This window comes from Oncorhynchus keta, chromosome 4 (genome assembly GCF_023373465.1).
Source record: "Oncorhynchus keta strain PuntledgeMale-10-30-2019 chromosome 4, Oket_V2, whole genome shotgun sequence".
Taxonomy (NCBI): Eukaryota; Metazoa; Chordata; class Actinopteri; order Salmoniformes; family Salmonidae; genus Oncorhynchus; species Oncorhynchus keta.
Genome location: NC_068424.1, coordinates 63,227,090 through 63,245,282, shown reverse-complemented (window position 1 = coordinate 63,245,282; position 18,193 = coordinate 63,227,090). Strand labels below are relative to the sequence as shown.

Genomic DNA, 18,193 nt, shown 5'->3' with positions numbered 1-18,193 from the left:
AAAACCTTATGTCATCACTTTGATGTCACCAGATTGACTTTAGATCCACTATGATGTTAGCTAGTTAGCTAAGATTGAGGAGAGGCCACGGGATTTTAGCTATCAAATGTTAGCTTTGCATAGCTATTTAAAAAAAAACTTTGCTACCTAATGATAACATTGCCATCTGTCTATAGTAAATTTGACAACATGATCGTTTTTGTTAATTATCAACATTGTTTCCTACTAAATATTTGACTACTTTATCAATGTCATCGTATTTCCAGGCACTATAGTGTAATTTAGACAAAACAGTAGTTAGCCTCTGTCCAGAATGATTGGGCTTGTCGCCACTTTAGGGCACCACTATGGCACCACTGGTAGAGGGCGCCTTGAAAACGTTCCTAACAATGGCATGATGTGACGGAGGTGCAACCTGTGAATTAGACACAGTTATACATAGCACAACCTGTACCACATTGATTTATACAGTATTGTTTTAGTTTTATATATGTGAGTCACATTAGAGGAATGAATTAATGTTTTGGTCTCCCACAGATGAAGTGTGTGTGTGTGTGTGTGTGTGTGTGTGTGTGTGTGTGTGTGTGTGTGTGTGTGTGTGTGTGTGTGTGTGTGTGTGTGTGTGTGTGTGTGTGTGTGTGTGTGTGTGTGTGTGTGTGTGTGTGTGTGTGTGTGTGTGTGTGTGCGCGCGCGTGTGGTAGTTATTCCTGAAGAGGCGCCTTTACACTCTCGGCCTTGGCAGAGTCCTATTTTGTCTATGGTCCTCACCTCACTGTGGTAATCAGCTTGCAGTTCTGTCAGATAAACGTAATGACTGCCTAATCACTGGAAACCAAAGCGTTTCACCGCGTAAAGGGAGCGAACTGCACTGTGCTCAGTAGATGTCAGTGGCTGTCTATGAACTGCACTGTGCATAGATGTCAGTGGCTGTCTACGAACTGCACTATGCTCAGTAGATGTCAGTGGCTGTCTAGACTCCTCCTCCACCCCAGCTCTGCAGCCCTGCTTTGGCCCAAGGTTAAAGAGCCTGGACACCTCTTTATCTCATTAACAGAAATTATGAAACATAGCCAAGATGGCAGATATTCACAGCATAGCATTGTGAGGGGAGCTGGAATCCATTAGCTATCTGAGAAGTTGTTCATTATTGTGCCCTTTTCACACTACTGAGCCAACACAGTACGGTTTGGGTCCGCCCTACAGTGGGAGTCAGGTACCAGTTGATACTTTAGTTTTGTACATACACTGCTGATGTTATTTCAGGACATGACAAGCAGATGCATCACCATGTGTAGCTGTCAACTATAACCAGACTGTGTTAATTCACTGTGTTATTTTCTGAGGATGGTGTTTGATTATGTAGAGTGCTGTTGTATTGTATAATTCACTGGGCCCAGACCTTGAACATTTGATATGAAATGTACTACTCTCTGATTCTTGTCTTTTCCCACAGCATACTGCTGATCTGAGCTATCAGATGGGAAGAGCATAGATGCATGTTTGCATGTGGTAATGACAGTTTGGGGTGTACCAAAAAAACAAATTAAAATGTATTAAATTAAATTGTGATTTTTACCCTATGTGAGCAGATGATTGGTCCTCATCTAATGAAAGTGTGTGTTTGTGCTCACATTTGTGTGTGTGTGTGAGTGTGTGTGTGTAGGCACGGCTGACTGCGGTGTTTATATGGCAAGAATATTGTTGGAATGGGGTTGCAGAGGTGGGTAGTGCTAATTAGCTCTCACAACATGCAGTTCCAGCAGCATGGCAGTCACAGTGGGTAATCAATATGGAACAAGTTTCTTATGCACTGAAGTGGAGATATTGGCACACACACACACACACACACACACACACACAACAAGGTAGGACAACATGTAAACACACACACACTTGGCTGGCACAGCATTTCTCTCCAGACTCCTTATACATGGGACTGTGCCAGCATCTTCCTTTTTTTATTTTGTAAAGACTGGTGTGTCCACAATTCAGCAGGGGGCCGCAGCTCTTTGTTCCATTTTATACACAGCTGTGTTTTAATATAGGACTACATGCTTCCCCTGTAACATGCCCCAGTGTGCGGACTGCATGTCATTCTTAAACACCGCTGTGTGCCCTGGCCCTATTCTTGTACACTAATATATATTGACAGCATGATTTATCATTGGACAATAGGCATCTGCTAAGCTAATTACCACCCACTCTATCAACCCAGGGCATCTTGTTTGTATGAGGGACACCTGTGGATCTGCCAGAGAAGAATCAGAATCAACACGCTCTAAATTTGGTGGCAGTCATTGCAGTGACAGAAATAGGTTGAAGTACATAATTTCACTAATGAAGCAGTAATATTTGCATTCCCTACATCCATGTAGAATGACTTCTAAGGTGTCAAATTACCTCGAGCTCAGTGTGTCAATTTTGTTTTTTCTCCTTCACTTCTATGACCATTAGAAACCCAGAGAGCTATAATAACGTCTATGACCATTAGAAACCCAGAGAGCTATAATAACTTCTATGACCATTAGCAACCCAGAGAGCCATAATAACTTCTATGACCATTAGAAACCCAGAGAGCTATAATAACTTCTATGACCATTAGAAACCCAGAGAGCCATAATAACTTCTATGACCATTAGCAACCCAGAGAGCCATAATAACTTCTATGACCATTAGAAACCCAGAGAGCTATAATAACTTCTATGACCATTAGAAACCCAGAGAGCTATAATAACTTCTATGACCATTAGAAACCCAGAGAGCCATAATAACTTCTATGACCATTAGCAACCCAGAGAGCCATAATAACTTCTATGACCATTAGAAACCCAGAGAGCTATAATAACTTCTATGACCATTAGAAACCCAGAGAGCTATAATAACTTCTATGACCATTAGAAACCCAGAGAGCTATAATAACTTATCTGACCATTAGAAACCCAGAGAGCTATAATAACTTCTATGACCATTAGAAACCCAGAGAGCCATAATAACTTCTATGACCATTAGCAACCCAGAGAGCCATAATAACTTCTATGACCATTAGAAACCCAGAGAGCTATAATAACTTCTATGACCATTAGAAACCCAGAGAGCCATAATAACTTCTATGACCATTAGCAACCCAGAGAGCCATAATAACTTCTATGACCATTAGAAACCCAGAGAGCTATAATAACTTCTATGACCATTAGCAACCCAGAGAGCCATAATAACTTCTATGACCATTAGAAACCCAGAGAGCCATAATAACTTCATTGACCATTAGAAACCCAGAGAGCCATAATAACGTCTATGACCATTACAAACCCAGAGAGCTATTATAACTTATATGACCATTAGAAACCCAGAGAGCTATAATAACTTCTATGACCATTAGCAACCCAGAGAGCAATAATAACTTCTATGACCATTAGAAACCCAGAGAGCTATAATAACTTCTATGACCATTAGCAACCCAGAGAGCCATAATAACTTCTATGACCATTAGAAACCCATAGAGCCATAATAACGTCTATGACCATTAGAAACCCAGAGAGCTATAATAACGTCTATGACCATTAGCAACCCAGAGAGCTATAATAACTTCTATGACCATTAGCAAACCAGAGAGGTATAATAACTTATATGACCATTAGAAACCCAGAGAGCCATAATAACTTCTATGACCATTAGAAACCCAGAGAGCCATAATAACGTCTATGACCATTAGCAACCCAGAGAGCTATAATAACTTCTATGACCATTAGAAAACCAGAGAGCTATAATAACGTCTATGACCATTAGCAACCCAGAGAGCCATAATAACTTCTATGACCATTAGAAACCCAGAGAGCCATAATAACTTCTATGACCATTAGAAACCCAGAGAGCCATAATAACGTCTATGACCATTAGCAACCCAGAGAGCTATAATAACTTCTATGACCATTAGAAACCCAGAGAGCTATAATAACTTCTATGACCATTAGAAAACCAGAGAGCTATAATAACTTTTATGACCATTAGAAACCCAGAGAGCCATAATAACTTCTATGACCATTAGAAAACCAGAGAGCTATAATAACTTCTATGACCATTAGAAACCCAGAGAGCTATAATAACTTCTATGACCATTAGCAACCCAGAGAGCCATAATAACTTCTATGACCATTAGAAACCCAGAGAGCTATAATAACTTATATGACCATTAGCAACCCAGAGAGCTATAATAACTTATATGACCATTAGCAAACCAGAGAGCTATAATAACTTCTATGACCATTAGAAACCCAGAGAGCTATAATAACTTCTATGACCATTAGAAACCCAGAGAGCCAAAATAACTTCTATGACCATTAGAAACCCAGAGAGCCATACTAACTTATATGACCATTAGCAACCCAGAGAGCTATAATAACTTTAGATAGATAGGCCACAATAACATCTATGACCATTAGACATGCAGAGATACAGGTAGGCTATAATAACTTCTATGACCATTAGAAACCCAGAGAGCCAGGTTGGTAATAATAACATGTATGATCATTAGACATGCAAAGAGACAGATAGGCCATAATATCATCTATGACCATTAGAGAAACATGTAGGACATAATATCATCTATGACCATTAGACATGCAAAGAAACAGGTAGGGCATAATAACTTCTATGTCCATTAGAACCCTAGAGAGCCAGGTAGGCCATAATAACTGCTATGCCCATTAGAACCCCAGAGAGCCAGGTAGGCCATAATAACTTATATGACCATGAGAGATGCAGAGAGACAGGTAGGCCATAATAACTTATGACCATTAGAGATGCAGAGAGACCGGTAGGCCATAATAACTGCTATGTCCATTAGAACCCCAGAGAGCCAGGTAGGCCATAATAACTTATATGACCATTAGAGATGCAGAGAGACAGGTAGGCCATAATAACTTATGACCATTAGAGATGCAGAGAGACAGGTAGGCCATAATAACTTATATGACCATTAGAGATGCAGAGAGACAGGTAGGGTACAATAACTTATATGACCATTAGAGATGCAGAGAGACAGTTAGGCCATAATAACTTATGACCATTAGAGATGCAGAGAGACAGGTAGGCCATAATAACTTATATGACCATTAGAGATGCAGAGACAGGTAGGGAACAATAACTTATATGACCATTAGAGATGCAGAGAGACAGGTAGGGCACAATAACTTATATGACCATTAGAGATGCAGAGAGACAGGTAGGCCATAATAACTTATATGACCATTAGAGATGCAGAGAGACAGGTAGGCCATAATAACTTATATGACCATTAGAGATGCAGAGAGACAGGTAGGCCATAATAACTTATATGACCATTAGAGATGCAGAGAGACAGGTAGGGTACAATAACTTATATGACCATTAGAGATGCAGAGAGACAGGTAGGCCATAATAACTTATGACCATTAGAGATGCAGAGAGACAGGTAGGCCATAATAACTTATATGACCATTAGAGATGCAGAGAGACAGGTAGGCCATAATAACTTATATGACCATTAGAGATGCAGAGAGACAGGTAGGCCATAATAACTTATATGACCATTAGAGATGCAGAGAGACAGGTAGGCCATAATAACTTATATGACCATTAGAGATGCAGAGAGACAGGTAGGCCATAATAACTTATATGTCCATTAGAACCCTAGAGAGCCAGGTAGGCCATAATAACTGCTATGCCCATTAGAACCCCAGAGAGCCAGGTAGGCCATAATAACTTATATGACCATGAGAGATGCAGAGAGACAGGTAGGCCATAATAACTTATGACCATTAGAGATGCAGAGAGACCGGTAGGCCATAATAACTGCTATGTCCATTAGAACCCCAGAGAGCCAGGTAGGCCATAATAACTTATATGACCATTAGAGATGCAGAGAGACAGGTAGGCCATAATAACTTATGACCATTAGAGATGCAGAGAGACAGGTAGGCCATAATAACTTATATGACCATTAGAGATGCAGAGAGACAGGTAGGGTACAATAACTTATATGACCATTAGAGATGCAGAGAGACAGTTAGGCCATAATAACTTATGACCATTAGAGATGCAGAGAGACAGGTAGGCCATAATAACTTATATGACCATTAGAGATGCAGAGACAGGTAGGGAACAATAACTTATATGACCATTAGAGATGCAGAGAGACAGGTAGGGCACAATAACTTATATGACCATTAGAGATGCAGAGAGACAGGTAGGCCATAATAACTTATATGACCATTAGAGATGCAGAGAGACAGGTAGGCCATAATAACTTATATGACCATTAGAGATGCAGAGAGACAGGTAGGCCATAATAACTTATATGACCATTAGAGATGCAGAGAGACAGGTAGGGTACAATAACTTATATGACCATTAGAGATGCAGAGAGACAGGTAGGCCATAATAACTTATGACCATTAGAGATGCAGAGAGACAGGTAGGCCATAATAACTTATATGACCATTAGAGATGCAGAGAGACAGGTAGGCCATAATAACTTATATGACCATTAGAGATGCAGAGAGACAGGTAGGCCATAATAACTTATATGACCATTAGAGATGCAGAGAGACAGGTAGGCCATAATAACTTATATGACCATTAGAGATGCAGAGAGACAGGTAGGCCATAATAACTTATATGACCATTAGAGATGCAGAGAGACAGGTAGGCCATAATAACTTATATGACCATTAGAGATGCAGAGAGACAGGTAGGCCATAATAACTTATATGACCATTAGAGATGCAGAGAGACAGGTAGGCCATAATAACTTATATGACCATTAGAGATGCAGAGAGACAGGTAGGGCACAATAACTTATATGACCATTAGAGATGCAGAGAGACAGGTAGGCCATAATAACTTATATGACCATTAGAGATGCAGAGAGACCGGTAGGGAACAATAACTTATATGACCATTAGAGATGCAGAGAGACAGGTAGGCCATAATAACTTATATGACCATTAGAGATGCAGAGAGACAGGTAGGCCATAATAACTTATATGACCATTAGAGATGCAGAGAGACAGGTAGGCCATAATAACTTATATGACCATTAGAGATGCAGAGAGACCGGTAGGGAACAATAACTTATATGACCATTAGAGATGCAGAGAGACAGGTAGGCCATAATAACTTATATGACCATTAGAGAGACAGGTAGGCCATAATAACTTATATGACCATTAGAGATGCAGAGAGACAGGTAGGCCATAATAACTTATATGACCATTAGAGATGCAGAGAGACAGGTAGGGCACAATAACTTATATGACCATTAGAGATGCAGAGAGACAGGTAGGCCATAATAACTTATATGACCATTAGAGATGCAGAGAGACCATTAGGTAGGGAACAATAACTTATATGACCATTAGAGATGCAGAGAGACAGGTAGGCCATAATAACTTATATGACCATTAGAGATGCAGAGAGACAGGTAGGCCATAATAACTTATATGACCATTAGAGATGCAGAGAGACCGGTAGGGCATAATAACTTATATGACCATTAGAGATGCAGAGAGACAGGTAGGGAACAATAACTTATATGACCATTAGAGATGCAGAGAGACAGGTAGGCCATAATAACTTATATGACCATTAGAGATGCAGAGAGACAGGTAGGCCATAATAACTTATATGACCATTAGAGATGCAGAGAGACAGGTAGGGCATAATAACTGCCACTTAAATATTTCAGCATCAGTAGGAATGTGCTTTTCAATGTACCAAGCAGCTCTTTAATGTTGCGGCACCGCCTGTGCCAAACAGTAGCACCAGCCAGTCCACATATATTAATATACTTTAATGATCTGGCCTATAAATAACTAACAAGATTCCAGAATTAATTTCTGATGAGGTTGATGGTGATGATGAAAGGCGGAAATAAATTGTAATTATACGGCAGATGCATATAGAACAATAAGCAACAACCGGGCCTATATAAACAGTGTTTGTGGGTGTGTTGAGACGACAGCTTTAAGAATGTATAAGGGACTGGATGGACATAAGTTGCTGTCCAACCTATTCAAATATGTCCCTCGAGGCAGTTACTCTTCTGGTTGACATTTTTCCCCTGTAATTTGGGACGGCAGGTAGCCTAGTGGTTAGAGCGTTGGGCCAGTAACCGAAAGGTTGCGAGAGCAAATCCCCGAGCTGACAAGGTATATGCAGTTAACCCACTGTTCCCCGGTAGGCCATCATTGTAAATAAGAATTTGTTTTCAACTGACTTGCCTAGTGTAAAGGTTCAATGAAAAAAATAAAAAAATCCAAATCAGGGACAATCTGAATTGTTTAGGCTCTCCAGGACCTAATGCCATAGCCCTGCAATGTTTACTATTTCTATTGAGCATTCCAATTATTCCCAAAGGTGTTTGATTGGGTTGAGGTCAGGGCTCAGTCAAGTTCTTCCACACCGATCTCGACAAACCATTTATGTATGGACCTCACTTTGTGCATGGGGACATTGTCATGCTAAAAGAGGAAAGGGCCTTCCCCAAACTGTTGCCACAATGTTGGAAGCTCATAAATGTCTAGAATGCCGGTGTGTGCTGTATAGCGTTACGATTTCCCTTCATTGAAAATAAGGGGCCCATCCCGATCCATGAGAAACAGCCCCAGACCATTTTTCTTCCTCCACCAAGCTTTACAGTTGGCACTATGCATTCAGGCAGGTTACGTTTTCCTGGCATCCACCAAACTCAGATTCGTTCGTCCAACTGCCAGATGGTGAAGCGTTTCCACTGCTCCAGAGTCCAATGAGCTTTACACCGCTCCAGTCAACGCTTGGCATTGCGCATGGTGATCTTAGGCTCGTGTGTGGCTGCTCGGCCATGGAAACCCATTTTATCAATGCAATGGAAACAAAGGTCAATCAACATGTACGCTTTACCTCTTCTGTCCACCACTATATGTTCTCATAATGAATGTTATATAATGTAACCCAATGTAATATAATGTTACCTAAAGGGGTTCATATTTGTACAATTCTGAATTAAACTAGATATATCTTGCTGAGACAATAGGTCTGCTGCAGTGTTCATGATGAATGAAACTTGATACTTGGGCAAGTGTGTTTGCTGACAATGTTCTTTCAGAATGTACTGTTCAGGGTGTTAAGGAAAACTTGTATTTTGTATTTACTTACGTCAAAATGTTTGAGGGTACTTGACGTAAGAGGCATTATTTGCTGTTCAAAGACCTAGCTGGTGCAAAGCCCTCAGTTGTTGTGGTGGTGATAGCTGTGGAAAGCACTAAACCTGCTGAGGTCGTCAGAGCAGACCTTGCATCTTTATGGAAATGGTGAAAGTCTTTAAAATGTATTATCTTTATGCATGTACTGTTGCTCACTCGTGTGTGTGTGTGTGTGTGTGTGTGTGTGTGTGTGTGTGTGTGTGTGTGTGTGTGTGTGTGTGTGTGTGTGTGTGTGTGTGTGTGTGTGTGTGTGTGTGTGTGTGTGTGTGTGTGTGAGAGAGCAGTGAATGGTAAACACAGTGTACAGCAGAACTTAGTTCTGTTTAAATTAAGAGAACACCATCAGGTTTCGGGTGCTGCTACAATCCCCCAAAGCGGCTGGCCTTGTTTTGATATCTACACTGGAGCGTTTGTGATGCCTCCCTTATTATAGGGGCAATCTGGGATTCAAACAACAACACATTGGGTATCCCAACACTTGTTTTGTAGACATTACAAAAAGTTGAGTAAATCAAGGGTTGGGTTGTGATGGGAACCACAGTGGAACTATGTTCATGAGGCATTTATACATTTTATATTTTTCAATAATCATTGGCTATACAATGAGTGTACATAACATTGAGATCACCTGCTCTTTCCATGACATTGACCAGGGGTGTCACACTCCTTCCATAGAGGGCCTAGTGTCTGAGGGTCTTTGGTTTTTCCTTTCAATTAAGACCTAGACAACCAGGTGAGGGGAGTTCCTTACTAATTAGTGACCTTCATTCATCAATCAAGTACAAGGATGCAGCGAAAAGCCGCAGCCACTCGGCCCTCTGTGGAATGAGTATGACACGTGACACAGTCTGACCAGGTGAATCAAAGTGAAAGTTATGTTCCCTTATTGATGTCACTTGTTAAATCCACTTCAATCAGTGTAGATGAAGGGGAAGAGACAGGTTAAAGTAGTGTTTTTATTCCTTGAGACATGGATTGTCTATGTGTGCCATTCAGAGGGTGAATGGCCAAGACAAAATATTGGGTATGGTAGTAAGTGCCAGGTGCACCGGTTTGTATCAAGAATGGTCCACCATCAAGAGGACATCCAGCCAACTTGAACCAACTGTGGGAAGCATGAGCCAGCATCCCTGTGGAACACTTTCAACACCCTGTATAGTCCATGCCTCAATGAATTCAGGCTGTTCTGAGTGCAACTCAATATTAGGAAGGTGTTCTCATAGTTTTGTACACTCAGTGTACAGTATATAATTTATTGGAAAGTCAAAAGATTGGAGTACCTATCCCAGATGGTCCCTTTAACTGTTCGGAGAAAGAGGCAGTAGTTGATTTTAAGCTGAAGATTATTCACTTTGGGGCTACATTTCTACTCCTATTGACTCAGGAAAGTGAAGATGTGGTCTATCTGAAAAGAAAACATGAGGATTCATGTGAAAGAAAACCAAGAGTTCCCTGTGATCAGGAAAGTGTGTCACAATCCTTTATGAACAGTCAACACACACACACATGCATGCAAGTACACACACGTGCACCAACATGCACACATACACACACGCGACATGTACACACACATACTGCTGCCGTTCAAACCCTCTTTGTATACAGTGCCTTCAGAACGTATTCATACCCCACGACTTATTCCAAATCTTTTTGTTACAGCCTGAATTCAAAATGGATTAAGTTGATCTTCACACAATACCCCATCATGACAAAGTGAAACCATAAACATATATATTTTTTGCTAATTTATTGAAAATGAAATACAGAAATATCTCATTTACATAAGTAGTCATACCCTTCAGTCAATATTGTGTAGATGCACCTTTGGCAGCGATAACCAGTCTTTCTGGTTAAGTCTGAAAGAGCTTTCCACACCTGGACTCTTTTCAGAATTATTCAAGCTTTTGTCATATTGGGTGTTGATCATTGCTAGACAACCGTTTTCAGGCCTTGCCATAGATTTTCAAGTAGATTTAAGTCAAAACTGTAACTCGGTACACTCAGGAACATTCACTGTCTTCTTGGTAAGCAACTCCATTGTAGATTTGGCCTTGTGTTTTAGGTTATTGTCCTGCTGAAAGATGAATGAATCTCCCAGTGTCTGTTGGAAAGCAGACTGAACCAAGTTTTCCTCTAGAATTTGTCCTGTGCTTGGCTCCATTCGGTTTATTTTTTAGCCAGTCATGTGTTGTATTAGATTTGTCCCAAACATAACCATTTTTATTCATGACAAAAAGTTGATTGATTTGCCACATTTTATGCAATATTACTTTAATGCCCTGTTGCTAATGGGATGCATGTTTTGGAATGTTTTTATTCTGTACAGGCTTCCTTCTTTTCACTCTGCCAATTAGGTTAGTATTGTGGAGTAACTGCAATTAAACTCTGTAACTGTTTTAAAGTCACAATGGTGAAATCGCTGAGTGGTTTCCTTCCTCTCCGGCAACTGAGTTAGGAATGACACATGTATCTTTGTAGTGACTGGGTGTATTGTTACACCATCCAAAGTGTAATGAATAACTTTACCATGCTCAAAGGGATATTCAATGTCTGCTTTGAATATCTACTAATAGGGGCCCTTGGTTAACTTCCCTAGTCTTTGTAGTTGAATCTGTATTTGAAGTTCACTGCTCGACTGAAGATACCTTTTCAGATATTTGGTGTACAGAGATGAGGTAATCATTCAAAAATCATGTTAAACACTAGTATTGCACACAGAGTGAGTCCATGCAACTTATTCTGTGACCTGTTAAGCACATTTTTACTCCTGAACATATTTAGGCTTGCCATAACACAGAAGTTGAATATGTATTGACTTAATTAAGACATTGGAGCTTTTAGTTGTTCATTCATTTTTTTGAAATCCACTTTGACATTATGGGGTATTGTGTTTAGGCCAGTGACCAAAAATCTGAGTAAAATCAATATTAAATTCAGGCTGTAACACAACAAAATGTGGAAAAAGTCAAGGGGTTTGAATACTTTCTGAAGGCACTGTATCAAAGAATATAACAAAAGACCTCCCTGCCGTTTTGTCCAAAGCATTGAGCCCAGGTATCGAAGGAGACAGCGAGCTTTGATGAAAGGATCATTCGGGAGGGAATCATCTAATATTTCTGATTTGATTATTGTTGCATTTCTTGCCAATGGTTTGAGATTCTTTCTGTGAGTTTGGAAAAGGCTTTGTCATTGGCGAGATTGCAGTTGAGACATGTCCCTCTGTATGTTGTCCTTTGAAGCCAATCTCTCTGGGAGGTACTGGGAGTGATTTATTTAATGGATGCTAGAACACAGTGCCATTTCAAATTAATACATGTTTGGAGATAGGATGCTTTTCCCCCAGTGTACCATGCAAGCTCCTCTCTTTGATAAATAGATAAAAACCGCAGTAGAGCAATTGCTGAATTATTTTTTCATAATGGATAAATCAATCCACCCCCACCCAGCTTTTCGAGTTTGGGCTTTCGTCGCAATTAATTCTTACCTGGGAACAATTGCAGTATAATCCTGTGAAAGCCCCCTCCACCTTGAAAAGGATACAACGGCCTTATCCAGGATAAATACTTTATTGATCACTCAGAGCCCTTTGAATAGGTGATTATCTTAATATGGGGGCCATTGTTTGCATAGCACCATGATAGATGATTCCCCTCACCATGCATATCTTTCCAAGTAATCCTTGATTGTTAGCGCTAGGACAACATTGGTGGCTGCACAAAGTGGGACTGAGATGAGGGGACCAACTGCTATCAACCTATTAACAGATTGGAAAAACCAGAGAAGTCAAGAGAAGATAACTGAAGAGACGAGAGGGGTGGCGACAGAGAGGATAGAGGTGTGGCGACAGAGGATAGAGGGGTGTTGACAGAGGATAGAGGGGTGTTGACAGAGGATAGAGGGGTGTTGACAGAGGATAGAGGGGTGTTGACAGAGGATAGAGGGGTGTTGACAGAGGATAGAGGGGTGTTGACAGAGGATAGAGGGGTGTTGACAGAGGATAGAGGGGTGTTGACAGAGGATAGAGGGGTGGCGACGGAGAGGATAGAGGGTGGCGACGGAGAGGATAGAGGGGTGGCGACGGAGAGGATAGAGGGTGGCGACAGAGGATAGGATAGAGGGTGGCGACGGAGAGGATAGAGGGGTGGCGGCGGGGATAGATAGAGGATAGAGGGGTGGCGACGGAGAGGATAGAGGGTGGCGAGAGGATAGAGGGGTGGCGACGGAGAGGATAGAGGGAGTGGCGGGCGACGAGATAGAGGATAGAGGGGTGGCGACGGAGAGGATAGAGGGGTGGCGACGGAGAGGATAGAGGGGTGGCGACGGAGAGTAGAGGGGTGGCGACGGAGAGGATAGAGGGGTGGCGACAGAGAGGATAGAGGTGTGGCGACAGAGAGGATAGAGGGGTGTTGACAGAGGATAGAGGGGTGTTGACAGAGGATAGAGGGGTGGCGACGGAGAGGATAGAGGGGTGTTGACAGAGGATATAGGGGTGTTGACAGACGATAGAGCGGTGGCGACGGAGAGGATAGAGGGGTGGCGACGGAGAGGATAGAGGGGTGGCGACGGGGAGGATAGAGGGGTGGCGACGGAGAGGATAGGGGTGGCGACGGAGAGGATAGAGGGGTGGTGACGGGGAGGATAGAGGGGTGGCGACGGAGAGGATAGAGGGGTGTTGACAGATGATAGAGGGGTGTTGACAGATGATAGAGGGGTGTTGACAGAGGATAGAGGTGTGGCAACAGAGGATATAGGGGTGTTGACAGACGATAGAGCGGTGGCGATGGAGAGGATAGAGGGGTGGCGACGGAGAGGATAGAGGGGTGGCGACGGAGAGGATAGAGGGGTGGTGACGGGGAGGATAGAGGGGTGGCGACGGAGAGGATAGAGGGGTGGCGACGGAGGATAGAGGGGTGTTGACAGAGGATAGAGGGGTGTTGACAGAGGATAGAGGGGTGTTGACAGAGGATAGAGGGGTGTTGACAGAGGATAGAGGGGTGTTGACAGAGGATAGAGGGGTGTTGACAGAGGATAGAGGGGTGTTGACAGAGGATAGAGGGGTGTTGACGGAGAGGATAGAGGTGTGGCGACGGAGAGGATAGAGGGGTGGCGACGGAGAGGATAGAGGGGTGGCGACGGAGAGGATAGAGGGGTGGCGACGGGGAGGATAGAGGGGTGGCGACGGAGAGGATAGAGGGGTGGCGACGGAGAGGATAGAGGGGTGGCGACGGGGAGGATAGAGGGGTGGCGACGGGGAGGATAGAGGGGTGGCGACGGAGAGGATAGAGGGGTGTTGACAGAGGATAGAGGGGTGTTGACAGAGAGGATAGAGGGGTGGCGACGGAGAGGATAGAGGGGTGGCGACGGAGAGGATAGATGGGTGGCGACGGAGAGGATAGAGGGGTGGCGACGGAGAGGATAGAGGGGTGGCGACGGAGAGGATAGAGGGGTGGCGACGGAGAGGATAGAGGGGTGGCGACGGAGAGGATAGAGGGGTGGCGACGGAGAGGATAGAGGGGTGGCGACGGAGAGGATAGAGGGGTGGCGACGGAGAGGATAGAGGGCTGGCGACGGAGAGGATAGAGGGGTGGCGACGGAGAGGATAGAGGGGTGGCGACGGAGAGGATAGAGGGGTGGCGACGGAGAGGATAGAGCGGTGGCGACAGAGAGCAGAGATAGATGGTGACAGAGAAGAGAGGGATGGTGTGCTTCAACAGCACGTTCCTGGATAACATGTGCCTTGTGCTCTTAGCAGGTGTTTAATTGAGGCTGGTGGGGTTAAATTGCTGCTTTATACGGCGATATGGCCAGATATGTGACCATGGGAAAGGTGCTGATGGTGATGCTCATCATCATAATCCTATGGCTATTGGAGCAGAAGCATAATGTCCTGTTGCATTAACACTCGTTACCATTAAACTATCAGTGGCAATGTGTGTGCCCTTTCATCACAGCCTGACGTGTCAGCATGCGAACTGAACCACATGCTTAGTCTGTTGTAATCATGTAATTGTCTATGTCCTAGAGAGTGGTCAATTGTATTATGTGTAATCAACTCTGCTCACCCTCCCTTTGAAATCTTCCCCTGATAGGGGCAAGGGCTGGGAATGTTGCCAATGACTTTTGTTAGTCTTCCAACAGCCTATTCCACATCTGCTGCTTTTTATTGTCCTAAAATGGATGCATTCTGTTGTGATTGAGGATTTTAAAAAGTACATTGTCAATGATAAGTCTACAGTAAGAGTATTCTTGATCATTCTTAAGACAAAGCAGAATGGAATATGAATGGATTTCTTCTCTCTGATATGATCATGTGGTTTCCTGTTGTCTTAGTCAACCGCTGGCTCCCCCACACATCACGATAATGTAACCTTACAAGACATTTGTTCCCAGGGAAGTCTGCCAGAATCTTGAGAGTTTGGCATGGCTCTGTGAGGTTAATAATAGAAGCCATCTTGTTGTGTTTTTTATTTTTATTTCCCTCTCTCTCTTCTCCCCCCTCAAACCAGCCTTCCTGAAGTCAAGTCTTGACAGAAAACAATCTGTTTGAGCCGGCGAGGGCGAGGGGGGTCAGCCAGCACCGGTGCCCCTGCCTAATGCATCCCACCAGCCCCTGTCCTCTCCCTCCAATCTCTGTGAGGGAGGGCGGGAACAGAAAAGAGGAGGAAGAGTTAGGGATTGCAGTCTGGTCCACTACCTTTGTGGGGTTTCATTCATTTAGAGGCGTACTATACCACTTGACATTACATTTGACATTATCTCTTTTGAATTCCTTTTCAAAGTCTTTGTTCTCGAGATTCGTGAAAAGGTTATCTCCGTTTTTTTTTATCTTCAGGACAGAAAAGGTGGTGTAAGAATGATATATGTTTGGGGGAGGTTGACACACGGGTCCAATGTAATGAATAGATGTAATTAAAGTGAACATTGCCTTTGAATTAACTTAAGTAATAAGGGTGAATAAATAACCTGTTTTCCAACACCAAAGTCATAGTCATTTTTATCGACACGGCTATTTATTAAGGAGCTGCTAAAACACCTTACAGCACTGCGCTGACATGTGGATGTGTGATTCAATGCTGCTGAGATGCAGCCCGACAGATGTTACTCAGTGGGTAATCCCCCAACTCTGCTTCCCCAGTCCTGCTGAAATATTTATATTTAAAGTACACACATATATTATATTTATGGGTAAATACTGTGGTTTGATCCAATAGTTGTAAGATTCTGTAACACTTTACCATAAGTAATTTGCCTTAATAGCTTTACTTAAGGTACCCTAATGTAACTACACAGAAATAACTGTAGAAACATTTTATTTACACACGTTACATAGTTGCAGCTTTATTGACCAATTTCTCTGTCATCCTATGTGTGAATGGACAAATGAACTGAAATCTGGGTAAACAGCAGCATAGTCCGTCTGACATTCTTTATTTTGAAGTGCCGACCCACACTTAATAAAGCCAATGTGATTTACTGGAGAATTTTTATTTTATTTTACCTTTATTTAACGAGGCAAGTCAGTTAAGAACAAATTCTTATTTTCAACGACAGATTTGGACCTTGTCAGCTCGAGGGATTGAACTTGCAACCTTCCGGTTACTAGTACAACGCTCTAACCACTAGGCTACCCTGCCGCCTCAAGAAGGTGGTATAGCTCTCCTATTTTGACAGAAATGCATTTTCCAAAGTCATTCAGTCTGCCCCCAAAGAAGAGTGAGGGGGAAATTAAATGTACTCTGGTAGAGAGAGGGAACCGAGCAAGGAACTGCTTGTAGGGATGAATGCATCAATGAGCCAATTGCTCTAAAATTGGACAGGGTTTTAAGAGGGGGAGAGGGGAGGAAAGGGATTTGGCTTGCCCCTACTCTCCAGCCCAAACGCCTCATTGAAAGGTCATGTTGGATCTCTGAAAGGCTTGTGCAGTTGTCTCTAAGGCACCACAATGGAGAATATGCTCCTAGCAGCCAGTGTACTGGCCTTTTTCTCTCCAATTGTATTAGTCTAGTCCAGCACATTCACTTTTCCTTTCTCAAAGCTTTGTTTTTTTTTTAATCCAGTTCTGTTTGATATGTATGTTTTACTGATGTGTGTTTTTAATGTTGTCTACTCAATGCATGGGTGTATGTTCCATTATGCATATTTATCAGAATGCCTCTCAGCCCATCATATCACTAAACATGTATGTGACCACTAACAAACTGAACTATATAATGCATCTTTATCTGCCACTGTCATATGGCTAAAGGTGGTTCCTGAAAGACTGAATGAAAGAGAGCTGAACGTTTACACATGCCCTCCTCCTCCAACAGCTCTCTGTATGGTTATGTATGGTTGGCTGTTTCATGCAGATCCGTTATTGTTGTGGCCTTGTCTAGCATTCAAAGAACATTCTGTCCCTGCGTGGCTCAGTTGGTAAGAGCATGGCACTAGAAATGCCAGGGTCGTGGGTTGGAGGTCATCTATACTACAATGTATGCACTCACTGTTGTCAGTTGCTTTGGGCTTTTGCTAAATGGTAAGAACAACTAATGCCGTGACTCACCCATGACTTCACCTCTCTCTCAGCTTCGAGACACTAAGTCGGCCGACCAAAACACAACGCTGCTCCACTTCCTGGCTGAGAAGTGTGAAGCGAAGTACCCAGAGATCCTGAGGTTCCCTGAAGAGCTGCAGCATGTGGAGAGTGCTAGCAAAGGTAAGCCAGTCCATCCTCTTTAAATAATGGTTGACACTGTCCTTATATGGACACTGTATCACTGGTTGAACCATAATTCTACGCGGACACTCCTGAGGCATTAACAGTAGTTTATATTCTGATGTGAGAGATGGATGTATAACACACTGCAAAGTCAGAGAGTAATTAAAACGTGTTGTTTTCTGCTAAGGTCATACTTGCATGTTTTGAATCGTTCAACATGCTGTTATTGGACCTTGCAGACAGTAAACTCTATATTCAACAAACAAGATATATTCCT

The 18,193-nt window shown here is 42.7% G+C and overlaps 1 protein-coding gene across 8 annotated transcripts in view; it reads left to right on the top strand.

Annotated features, from left to right (window-relative positions):
• Window positions 1–18,193, top strand: part of diaph2 (diaphanous-related formin 2) — a 749,871-nt gene that overhangs the window by 464,757 nt on the left and 266,921 nt on the right. For all 8 annotated transcript variants that reach the window (XM_052512438.1, XM_052512437.1, XM_052512441.1 and 5 more), the window contains one exon: window positions 17,784–17,913. In XM_052512438.1, the coding sequence (XP_052368398.1) occupies window positions 17,784–17,913 (130 nt within the window). The remainder of the gene's footprint in view (window positions 1–17,783; window positions 17,914–18,193) is intronic.